We start from the raw sequence: 12,778 nt of genomic DNA, 5'->3' as shown, positions 1-12,778 counted from the left end.
CAGACAAACGGATTAAGTCAATTATATCGATCCAGTGCATAACTGGTACTTATTTAATCAACCCCGAAAGGATGAAAGGTAGAATCGACCTTGGCAGAATTTGAACTCAGAACATAGTGGCAGATGAAATACCTATTTCTTTACTACCCACAAGGGGCTAAACACAGAGGGGACAAACAAGGACAGACAAATGTATTAAGTCGATTATATCGACCCCAGTGCGTAACTGGTACTTAGTTTATCAACCCCAAAAGGATGAAAGGTAAAGTTGACATTGGCAGAATTTGAACTCAAAACGTAGCGGCAGACGAAATACTGCTAAGCATTTTACCCGGTGTGCTAACATTTCTGCTGGCTGCTCTTTTTGAACTAGTGAGCTGTATATCTCATACACCCATTGCCTTTATGATATCTTATCTCTGTCTTCATTCATAAAGTACCACCTTTTCAGTTTTTGGTAGAAATCAATTTTACACGAACAGTTAAATACTGAATATTTTACTAACATTTTCTTTTTTTACTTTTGACAGAGCATCATTTTACCTGTGCACAATGCTTCTAAGTGGTTGGATGAATGTTTGAAGTCAATATCTGATCAGACATTTACAGGTTCTTTGGAATTATCAGCATATGATGATGCCAGTACAGTAAGTATTGCAGTCTGAAACATATGATGATATAAAGCACAAATTTGCCCTACACTTGAGTACTGTTCATGTATTATATATCTTGAATTTAGTATAGAGGCACAGAAATGACAAATGTTGTTCACATGCAACCTAGTTGTCTACCATTAGGTTTGTAGCATGGTTGCGAATAAAGTTGATATGTCAATGTAATCTTATTTAATAATACTAAGACACAGTTGCTAAATGTATAAAAAAACACAATCACAACACTACAGTCTCTCTATAAAATTCACTACAAAAGTTCACACTTTCCAATGACTCTTATGGTGACTCTGCAACTTCTATTATTATAGTTAATGTTGCATCCTAAAGCTGTTCTTGTTGTTAAGCAACAAGACGGGTAAGGGTGATTAGGTGATGGTCTAGGGCTTAGGGGCGGGAGACCCCCAGACCTTCGGAAAAAAGAAAAAAACTTAGGTCGTCTTGTTGTAGTCGAGGGCTCTTCGTTAACGCCCGACACCACTGGGAGGTGGCCCTCAAAGTCGCTGGAAATGGAGATCTCCTGGTCCAAATTCTTGAACTGCGCATCCTAAAGCTGAATTTATCTCTTCAGGGCCCAAAAATACTTTAGCTCTGAATAGTCGTTGATCCTCTACACCATACATATGTATCCAGTATTAGAGTACTACAGTGCTAGCTGCATACATAAATGTCCTACACAATGACACACTTACACATGCACACACGCAAGCATGCATGCACACAGTCACATGCACAAAAGGGAACACAATAAACAAACTTTCAGCTGTCAACATGCTATAATGATAAGTTCATTAACACTTGATGTCTGTGTCTATCATAAAGGTTTCTACTTGTTTGAACAAACAAGATGTATATCACCAAATGAGGTGTTTAGTAACAGACAGTCATAAGTGCCACAACTTAAAAACTGAGAAAAACACAGTCAAAATTTTGTGACTTTCAGAATGTGATATCTTGGCAAGGAATGAAGTTAGGAAGCTGGTTTTGGTCTTAAAATAACTGTGAAAATGTCCTCTAATCGTTCCACCTATGTAAAATTATCTATTTATGACTACCCATCTGATAAGGGTATACTAGGCACATGCATCACAACCATATGTGCGTGACATGGTGATCTCATATCAAGATAAACAGTGCATGACCTTGCAGTTGGGGCCCAGTTAGAATTTCCTTCTAGTCGAGTAACCCATCCCACTCAACAGGTCCCTGAGTAAGAGTTGTTTGAGGATGTTGAACGAAACACCCATGTTTCCAGAGGTGAATTATTCAAACCCCAAAGAATCCCTCTCAACACATAGCTATGATTCTCCCCCACTACTTCTGCTCATGATCAGAGATGCACATATTGTCAGCCACTAAGGGACATGCTCAACTGGTTAAGGTCAAACAACTGACAAGCAAATCTGTGGTATTGAGCAGAATATTTGCTGTAGCCCATCTTTTATACCAAGACAAAACAATGTACATGATAACACTTCCAATCAGTTAAGATCAGAAGCCACGAGAGCCACTAACTGGGCTCCAACTGCAAGGTCATGCGCTGTTTATCTTGATATGAGATCATGTTGCACACATATGGTTGTGATGCATGTGCCTGGTGTACCCTTATCAGACGGGTAGTCATGATGGGTATACTGGGCTTCGTATATTTTACCCCAATGTCACTTTGATGGCATGCACTGCTCTATCACTCAATAATAATAATAATATAATAATAATAATAATAATAATAATAATAAAAAAATGAGATAATAATAATTGATATTATTTATTTGAAACTTTAGGATGATTCATTTGACCTTTTAGAGGTTTGGAGATCAAAATTAAAAGAAAAAAATATCCAAGTTACTTTAATGAAAAATAAATATGGTTCGCCCAAGGGAGGTAAGTCACTAACGTTACATTTTCTCCTTTATTTATAGATATCTTTTTTATACAGATCTGAAACCTGCAATTTTTGGCCTCAAAAGATAAGAAGCTTTAAAATTCATAACTTCTTTGTGCACATTATCTGTCTATGTGAAGTGAATTAGTTCAATATAAGAACAAAACTTGTCTATGGATTAAGTTCAAAAACTTAACATCATTGTATCTGCGACAAGTTTTTTTTAATATTTAAAAAAAATATTTTTTAAAAATATTAATTTTGTTCGTTTGTAGAGTATAAACTGAATTTGTAGGAGCATTGTATTTCTGTAGTATATTACTTGTACTGCTTTTCATTAATTTCTAAGAAGATGAAAGATATTGTTTAACTGAGTGGTATACTTATATGGTGCACTTCTTATCCAAAACTATGCCCCAGAAAATCACTCTGCATCTTCATCATCATCATCATCATCGTTTAACGTCCGCTTTCCATGCTAGCATGGGTTGGACGATTTTGACTGAGGGCTGGCGGACCAGATGGCTGCACCAGGCTCCAATCTTGATCTGGCAGAGTTTCTACAGCTGGATGCCCTTCTTAACACCAACCACTCTGGGGGCCAGTCAGGCGGTACTGGCAATGACCTCGCTCGAATCTTTTTACATGTACCAGTGAAGCGATGTTGGTAACGATCATGCTCGAATGGTGCCCTTTTACATGCCATGGGTACGGAAGCCAGTTGGCTGCTCTGGCAACGATCATGCTTGGATGGTGCTCTTGGCACCCTACTAGCACAGGCATAAGTGCCAGTAAGGTGATGCTGGTAATGATCATACTTGAATAGCCGCTCTGTTAACGATCACACTCGTATGGTGCTCTTTGCACCCCGCTAGCATGGATGCCAGTCATCGAATTGATTTTGATTTTGATATAAACACAAAATCAGAATGTAGATAAATGGTAGTTCAAGAAAGGGCCTGCTAAAATTGAGATAGTGCATGTTATAAGTTTTCAAAATATTTAAGTTCACATACATCAAACACTTGGTATATTTCCAGTGAATGGAAGCAAATAAGATGTATTATTTTGTCTAGAGATATTACAAATTGTTTTCAGGGTGCTGGTGCCATGTAAAAAGCTCTGGTGTTGGTGCCATGTAAAAAGCACCCAGTACACTCTGTAAAGTGGTTAGCATCAGGAAGGTCATCAAGCCAGCCAAAACAGACTATGGGACCTGGTGTTGTCTCTGGCCTTGCCAGTTCTTGTCAAGCCATCCAACCCATGCCAGCATGGAAAATAGATGTTAAATGATGAGAGTGAGAGAGTTTGACCTTTAAATCTATGATCTGGTAATTAACCCTTTAGTATTTAAACCGGCCATATCCGGCCAAAATAGCTAATCTGTTTTATGTTCAAACTGACCAGATCCAGGCTCTCACACCAACCCTACAATGTTATTCTACATTAAGTAATTACACCATTAAGATCTTGAAGATATGAGATAATGCATGATTAATTCAAATCAATGGGAATCAGTAGGCATTATGTTTGATTGAATAATCTGAATACTAAAGGGTTAAGTAGTTTGTTAACTGAGCCATTTTGCCTCTACTCAAATGTTATTTTTATTCTTTTAAAAAGATAAATAAATAAAAATTCATTATGTATAGATTAACTTAATATACCTTTGTTGTACGATTTACCTGAAATGACTCATGGATTGTGTATAAGCAAGTAGTTATGCTCATATTATTATTAAACTAAACAAATTTTTGCTTCTTTTTACTTGCAGTTGGTTTTGCTCGAAACAGAGCTGTGGAAAATAGTTGTGGCCATTTCCTTTGCTTTTTGGATGCTGTAAGTGTGATTAACTGTTTTTTCAAGTATGAAATTTTACCTTCATAAATGTAGGTTTGTCTATAAATTGAGTGAATGTAATTTATATGATACCTAAAACGGACGAATATGAACAAACAAAGCTGCAATTTATTCAAACTCTAGTCAGCAACAAGAAGAGTTGTGATGGAATTGGTCAGGATGAAAGAGAATCTTCTGAGGTAGCTTTTTACACTGTTGTTTGACTTGTGCAATCATCAACATTAAATGTCTGCTTTTAATGCAGGCATAGGTTTGACAGGATTCCATCAGCTGAGTAATTTCTTATTAGGAGCTGTTGCTTTCATCAACTGGTACTTGTATGTATCATTTAGTTTGGTTTCCTCAGTAGATGACCTTCAATCACAACTTTTTTACAACTTTACTGAGTATATTAGGTGCATTCTTGTGGCACCAACTCTAGAGAGGTTAAGTCCTAAACAAGATAGGACTAAAGGGACCTCACATCCCTACACTTTCTCTATTCATTTGCCAACCATTCCATAGTGTACATTGGGTGCATTTTTTAGAGCACCAATACGAGAAAAGTTATCTCTCTCACCATGCAGAGTGACTGTGCAAGTTCTTTCTTTTGTTGTACTACCACATATGTATGTATGCCTTGGAAGCAGTAAAATTTAGAGGGTACTCAGTAAGCTATGATATGTAAACCAAAGAGGATATTAGAAGAAACCGATAGAAAGAGACAGAGTGTGGTAATAGCAGAACAGCTAGAAATAGGTGGATGAAAGGGGCAAAAGAGTAAGTGTTGAGAGAATTCAATTATCTAGAATGTGCAAAGTCTCTTAAGTGACTGAGGAGAACATGAGAGAAAGTGATGACAGCAGGAGGACCAGGATGGGTGAATGGAAGAAGCAAGAGTATGTTAGAAAAGGCAGGGTTATTGGGATGGAGTTGAGAGTGGATGATTGACAAAAGTAAGAGTAGGTGATGACTGGCAGTAGAAATGTTCCACTGAAGAGAGAGTGATAGTTAGCAGTACAGAAATGGCAAAGTTTAAAGTATACATGTTGGATATAGATGGCTTGATGCAGTCTCTTAGCTACAGCCTAGAAATACGAGAGAGTGAAATGAACACAAGCCAAAGGCTGTTATAAAGAATAAGAATTACAGTATTTTATGGGACTTCCCCATAAATACTGACCATACTATTGAAGTAAGAAAACTAAACATGATTATAGAGGGCAAAAGAAACAAACAGTATGAGATCATAGACTGTATAATACCATATAATAGAGTGGATACCAAAGAAATTGGGAAATATCATGACTTAGGAAGAGAGATTAAGAGATTGTGTAAGATCATCATCATCATCATTTAACGTCCGCTTTCCATGCTAGCATGAGTTGGATGATTTGACTGTGGACTGGTGAACCAGATGGCTGTACAAGGCTCCAATCTGATCTGGCAAAGTTTCTACAGCTGGATGCCCTTCCTAACACCAACCACTCCGAGAGTGTAGTGGGTGCTTTTATATGCCATCGGCACGAAGGCCAGTCTGGTGGTACTGGCAATGGCCACGCTCAAATGGTGTTGGTGCTTTTACATGCCACCAGCATGAGGGCCAGTCTGGCGGTACTGGCAACGATAAAGATGATAATTATTCCTGTGGTAACTGGTGCACTTGGCACAGCACTCAGATTGCTTCCTAAGAGGCTGAAGGATATTGGAATTGAGACTTATATTATCAAGCTGCAGAAAAGTGCAATCTTTTATTCTGCAAGAATCCTAAGAAAAATTCCTGAGATTTGAGGAGACTTATTATCACCAAACCTCAAGACAAGATCCCTGCAAACTAATATAGCATGTAGTGGTAGTTGAAGTAGTAGTAATCATCATCACCATCGTTTAACGTCCGCTTTCCATGCTAGCATGGGCTGGACGATTTTGACTGAGGGCTGGCGAGCCAGATGGCTGCACCAGGCTCCAATTTTGATTTGGCAGAGTTTCTACAGCTGGATGCCCTTCCTAACGCCAACCACTCCAAGAGTGTAGTGGGTGCTTTTTACGTGCCACTGGTATGGGGGCCAGTCAGGCAGCACTGGCAATGACCTCGCTCGAATCTTTTTTTTTTTTTCACAAGGCCTGAAATTTTGGGGGAGGGAGAGAATCACTTACATCAACTCCAGTGCTTGACTGGTACTTATTTTATCAACCCTGAAAGAATGAAAAGTCAAGTTGATGTTGGCAGAAAACAAAGCCAGAAGAAATGCTGCTAGGCATCTTGTCTGATGTGCTAATAGTTCTACCAATTTGCTGCTTAGCAAGAAGAAGAAGAAGAACAACAACAACAACAGCAGCAGCAACAAAACAACAACAACATTGGTTTCTGATATAAGTACCAGACCACTATTCTGTTGTGTCTGGGGAGAGTCATTTTCTTTTTGTGCCTTGTAATGTAACACACTCACTGGTAAAATTTCCACGTATTTCTTATTTTTATTATTACATTATAAGACACAAAAAGAAAATGGCTCTTCCCAGACACAACAGAATATGCTTCAATACACGAACTCATATAAAGAATCTTGCAAACCAAATCCAAAAACGAAATACCAGATCACTAGTTTTGAGGGGAAAGTGGTTAGCTGATACCATCAACTCCAGTTACTTGATTGGTATTTAATTTTATCAAATTCCGAAAGGGTCAAAAGCAAAAGTAACCTAAGAGAGATTTGAACTCACTTGTTTAGACATAAAGAGTCTAAACAATTGCCACAAGGTATTTTATCCAACACTCTGAAGATTCTGCCAGCTTGCTAAAATATTTTCTGGCTTTGAAGAAGGAAATCCAACAATTGGATGAAGTATCAATTGTTCTAAATGCATGATCACCAGAGAATATCTTTGCTATAACTGCTGTATGAATTTTTAATGTCTTTATGATTACTATTAGCAGCAGAAAATAATTGTTAATGTCATCATAAAAAATTGTCCGACTATTTCCTGATTGCTGAGCTCTATCATCTACATCTGTACCAGACCATTATCTAGTAACAGGAAAGAGAGAGAGAGAAGTTAATGATTGATGACAATAAGTTGCTGTGGTTATAATTTAACTCCAAGCCAGCTTTGATGATGTAGATCAAGACCAGAGGTGTTCCATCTATGATCTTTTCCCTCAGACACGTATAAAGTGCTATGCTGTTCTATATCTTCTTTCTCAGTAGGGTATGGTTTGAGGGAGATTTAACTGCTAAACAAATGCAAAAATGGCTCCTTCATTGATGATTAAAATTAAAGTTGAAAGCGACAAAGTGATGAAGGGGATTATGCTGACCCCATATTGTGGGGAGCTGAAGGCACAATTTAGTTTTAGTTTCTTAGAATATTTTTTACTTGCTTTGATGATGTTTTTGGGAAAAGTATGACCATATCACAACTTTGTATTTCTACTCTTAAAAGCCTTGCATTTATATAAATTTATGTCTTTGCAAGAAAATATAAGATTTTAGGCAAGAATGAGTTTATTATTCTTGTTATCGATGACAGGTTTTTGTAAATGTGGAATTCCCCAGAAAGAGAGAGAGAAAGTGAAAGCGAGTGAGTGAGCTCTTTTATAGAAGCCTGGAGACATTTCTAAAACATATTTAGTTCCATATTACATTATAGCGTTCTTGACTGAGTCCTTTGAGCTAAATATAATATAGACAAAACACGGAATGACAAACAAGAAACCTTTTTTTGCTGGTTTTAGTTGTGAAAGATAAACACATGACAAAAAAGAATTCCTTATTCATTTTTGTTGGTGATGCATTCTTTTATTCTTTCATTCCATTATGTCTTATTTTTATCTCTGATAAGATTATTTTGTTGCATTCTTTTATTTCTAATAATAAACATTCTTTCATTCCATAATGTTCAATTTGTATTTTATTTTCTAGTTTGTGTAGTATTCTTTTATTCTGTTTTTATCTCACATATTGTTTTGTGCAGTGTTCTTTTTTCAATCTTATTGTTATCTTTCTGTTCCATGTTATTCTATTGTATGTGATAGTCTTTAACTCTTTTATTCTACATTATCAATAGTCTTTTGTTTTTACTATTTTATTTCTGTTTCACATTCTTTTTCTTATTAAAAATTTTTCTTTTGAAATGTATTTTGTTATTCACACTTTCCATGTTGCTTTAGATGAAAAATAGTTTTTATTCCATTACAAAAAAAAAAAAATTAAAAAAAAAAAAAAAAAAAAAAAAAATTTATATCTTTTTCTTAAAACTGATAATTCTGTCATTTCATTCTAGATTTCAGTAATGAATTAATAATAATGATATGCCGTTTCAGGATGATGTCATGAGTGTAGAACGAGTACAAATTCAATACAATGCTGCCTTCGAACATCCAGAGTGTGTATGTAGAAGTCTTTCACTCAGCTAAGCTATACTTTTTCATCCCCTCTGAAAAACAGACATTTCTATGACACTTATCATCATCATAATCTATTTCTTTACTACCCACAAGGGGCTAAACACAGAGAGGACAAACAAGGACAGACAAATGGATTAAGTCGATTATATCGACCCCAGTGTGTAACTGGTACTTATTTAATTGACCCCGAGAGGATGAAAGGCAAAGTCGACCTCGGTGGAATTTGAACTCAGAATGTAACGGCAGACGAAATACGGCTATGCATTTTGCCCGGCGTGCTAACGTTTCTGCCAATCGTCGTCATCATCAGTATCATCATCATCATCATTTAATGTCTCTATTCTATGCTAGCATGAATAGAACAGTTTGACATGCCAAACTGTCCAAGAACTGCATTGTGTTCCAGTTTCTGCAGCTGGATGTACTTCCCAATGCCAACCACTTCATAGAGTGTACAGGGGTGGGTGCTTTATCTGTGACACCAGCCCTAATGAGGTTGTCATGAAGCTTGTAAAACAAATCAAGATTCCTTTCAACTAAATAGGGCTACTGTAGAGCGGGAGATGGCATCATAGTAGGAGATGGAGGGTTAAAGTATGAGAGAAGGGGCTAGAGCAGAAGAGGTTTCTTGCTTTTGAAGAGCTATATGGCTAATAACATTATAAAAGAGATGATGGGGGTGACCATGGAACTGGAAAGAGATAAAATAGTGGTTATGAGATGTCAGGGTGGATCCTTGAGTTAGGAACAAATATCAATGAGTGGGGACAGGGAGTGGATGTGCATAGACATTGCAAGAGTATGGAAAAGTGAGGGAATGGGTTAGGGTGTGAATATAATAAAATACAGGTGTTAAGGGATGATAAGTAGAGAAGGTCAGGGAGAGTAGTTTGGAGTCAGTTGTAGAAATTGGGTAGGTTGATGGTGGATAAGGGGTAGGTGGGTGGTTGACCAATATGGTATATAAGTTGGGGGTGGCTGGGGAGAGAGTAGGAAATGACTGGCAGTGCAGAAAAAGGTGGGGTTCAGAAGATAGGAAACGATGAGGAAGGGACAGTATTAAGAATGAAGGATGGCTAACAAATGAAATGGTTTTGGGTAATAAGAAGGATAAAAACAGTAGCAGGGAAAAGCTGGTGAATTGTACAGTTCTGTTTAATAAGAGTTGACTCAGAGTTTAGCAACAACAGATGCTCTATAATTTTAAAATGAAAAGTATATATTTAAGTCTAAAATTTTAGAAAAACTTGAATTAAATTTAAAAAGATAATGAGTTGGCAATGACCAAAAAACACTGATTGTATTATTTATTTAATTAGCTAGTTTTGTGTCTTAAATCTCTTCAATTGAAGCTGATCTGAGCTATTTAACCCTTTTGTTACCAATCCAGCTGAAACCAGCTCTGGCTCTCAGTACAAATGTCTTGTTTTCATAAGTTTTGAATTAAAATCTTCCACCAAACCTTAGCCGCAATTTATGTTCCTAACACTAACTGAATGATAACTAAGTTATTTTACTAAATTCTTTGTTATATTTAAAGTAATTGAAAGAAACACAGAGCATCTCAAAATAAATACAGTAACGAAAGGGTTAACCATAAGAATATCAACAGTATTTTCTCTGAAATAGTAAAACTGTAACTAAGAGGACTTTAAACCAAAACCTGTAAGGACCTATCTCTCAGTTTGTGCCATTATGTCAAAAAAAAAACCAGTTTTGCTTGATATTTTATCATTATTTATGCCTTATACTGTTTCTTGCCTTCTAGCTTATTGGAAGCCGTTTCCACCGAGAACCATCAGATTCAATGAAACGTTTTACATTGTGGGCAAACACATTAAATGAGGAACAACTTCAAACCCAGGTGAAGGATTATAATGTATTTATCTGCTTCTCATGTGGTAACTGTTCATCAGATGATTAATTCCTTCTAATCAGAAGTACATGTATACTCTCTTTACTCTTTTTTTACTTGTTTCATTCATGTGACTGTGGCCATGCTGGAGCACCACTTTTAGTCAAGCAAATCGACCCCGGGACTTATTCTTTGTAAGCCTAGTACTTATTCTATTGGTCTCTTTTGCTGAACCGCAAAAGTTATGGGGACGTAAACACACCAGCATCAGTTGTCAAGCGATGTTGGGGGGACAAACACAGACACACAAACATATACACACACATACATATATATATATATATATATATATAGAGAGAGAGAGAGAGAGAAAGTTTACAAAAAAAACAAAAGACGAAGACAAGTAGTGTACAAAATAAACAGATGTATTAGTATAATGCTCAGGAATAGAAAAAGTCTTTTACGTTTCGAGCCTACGCTCTTCTACAGAAAGGTACACAGAAAAAACAAGGAGAGAAACAAATATATATATATGTATATATACATATATACGATGGGCTTCTTTCAGTTTCTGTCTACCAAGTCCACTCACAAGGCTTTGGTCGGCCCAAGGCTATAGTAGAAGACACTTGCCCAAGGTGCCACACAGTGGGACTGAACCCAGAACCATGTGGTTTGTAAGCAAGCTACTTACCACACAGCCACTCCTATGCCTGTTAACTTGTTAAATACTCTCTATGATTCCATTTTCAAAAATACATCAATGCCAACTACGTGCCTTCATTTGAGTTCAAATTTAACTACTGGTATTACTTTGTAACTTAATAAAAGTCATACTTTTCAACCTATCCTTTGTTTAGTTAAATGAAAAAATAATATCTTTTGTTTTTTTGCCACTTAATTCAAACAAACGAAAAAAATAAGTGGGAAAAATATTTACTCTGAAAACCTGGTACTTTTTTCCTTACCAATCACTATAGTCAATACCAGAGCCAGCACGTTTGACCAAGAAGTAAACTCCTGGGGAGTCAAGATAGTAAACTGGTTTTAGTCCTCTGATGAAACTATATCACTTCCCTTACACTCCTTTGAGAAAAGCATGAACATTACACTTTCCATTGATGCCTCTTCTAAAACATGGGGGGTCTTCATATTTGGTCAAAAAGAAATCCCCTGTGCCATATTTTGATAAAATCAAGACCGTTTTATTCTTTACGTGTTTTCTGCTTCTGCCGAAATAACAAACAAGGCCATAAGACCGTAAGAAAAGAATCTGTTACCTTGTTTGTGGTTAACCAGTTGCTGAGTTCATGCTAATTTTTATTTGTTAATGGTAAATGCCTTCACTGAGTAAATATTTTTGGGAAAGGTATAAACTCTACAACTTGCCACTTACCTGACCCCGTATATAGAAAAATTGTTGCTCCATTAAGAAATTATTATTATGTTATTTGTATGTAGCATCTTTCTGTAATTAAGTTTATAATGTTTATAGATTTTTACATCCCATGGTCCCACAATTGCCATGCCAACTTGGTTTTGCTCTCGAGAATTATTTGACAAAGTCGGTGGCTTCTCAGAAGATGGTCAAGTAAGGGTTATTCTTTCTTTCTTCAACTATTTTTGCATGACTGTAGAAAGGACGGTTGGCAGTTGGGTGGATAGGTTTTTAACCTAACTATCAAATGGTCAAATGATATGTGTAAATGCTGCATGCATATTACTCTAAGGCTAATTGTGGAATGTTACTCGGGCCCAGTATTTTCATAATTACATCTGGACCACCATTAACGCAGCAAATGTATCAAGACATGTAGCTCTTAATTACTATACCATCAAGATTGTGCTAGCTGCATGGCTTGGAATGACTGAAAACCTATGTTAGAAATTTGAGTTCTGAATTCATATTCAGCCTTGAATTATGTACATGACTAGGAATAGGCTACTGGAGATGACTATAAATGTATGAATTGATATGAAACAGTTATTTTTAATATTAATACCATGTACAATGTTGATTGAACTGATCTGTGATCAAAAGATTTCCATCAGTGATTATTTTTTACTGACTTATATCTTGGACTACATTATATAATTTTGAAGGTGCATGGCTTAGTGGT

At 36.5% G+C, this 12,778-nt stretch overlaps 1 protein-coding gene across 8 annotated transcripts in view; it reads left to right on the top strand.

Moving 5' to 3' along the window:
* LOC115231495 (UDP-GlcNAc:betaGal beta-1,3-N-acetylglucosaminyltransferase-like protein 1) overlaps nucleotides 1-12,778 on the top strand; it is a 34,763-nt gene that overhangs the window by 1,720 nt on the left and 20,265 nt on the right. For 7 of the 8 annotated variants that reach the window (XM_036500454.1, XM_036500453.1, XM_036500451.1 and 4 more), the window contains exons 2-7: nucleotides 531-647; nucleotides 2,456-2,555; nucleotides 4,331-4,395; nucleotides 8,720-8,785; nucleotides 10,572-10,667; nucleotides 12,154-12,249. In XM_036500454.1, the coding sequence (XP_036356347.1) occupies nucleotides 531-647; nucleotides 2,456-2,555; nucleotides 4,331-4,395; nucleotides 8,720-8,785; nucleotides 10,572-10,667; nucleotides 12,154-12,249 (540 nt within the window). Of the gene's footprint in view, nucleotides 1-530; nucleotides 648-2,455; nucleotides 2,556-4,330; nucleotides 4,396-8,679; nucleotides 8,786-10,571; nucleotides 10,668-12,153; nucleotides 12,250-12,778 lie in introns of all 8 variants that reach the window. The other variant, XM_036500455.1, reaches the window with a different exon arrangement.

This window comes from Octopus sinensis, linkage group LG2 (genome assembly GCF_006345805.1).
Source record: "Octopus sinensis linkage group LG2, ASM634580v1, whole genome shotgun sequence".
In the NCBI taxonomy this organism is placed as follows: Eukaryota; Metazoa; Mollusca; class Cephalopoda; order Octopoda; family Octopodidae; genus Octopus; species Octopus sinensis.
The sequence above is the reverse complement of the archived record's forward strand: the minus strand, read 5'-3'. Positions and strand labels throughout refer to the sequence as shown.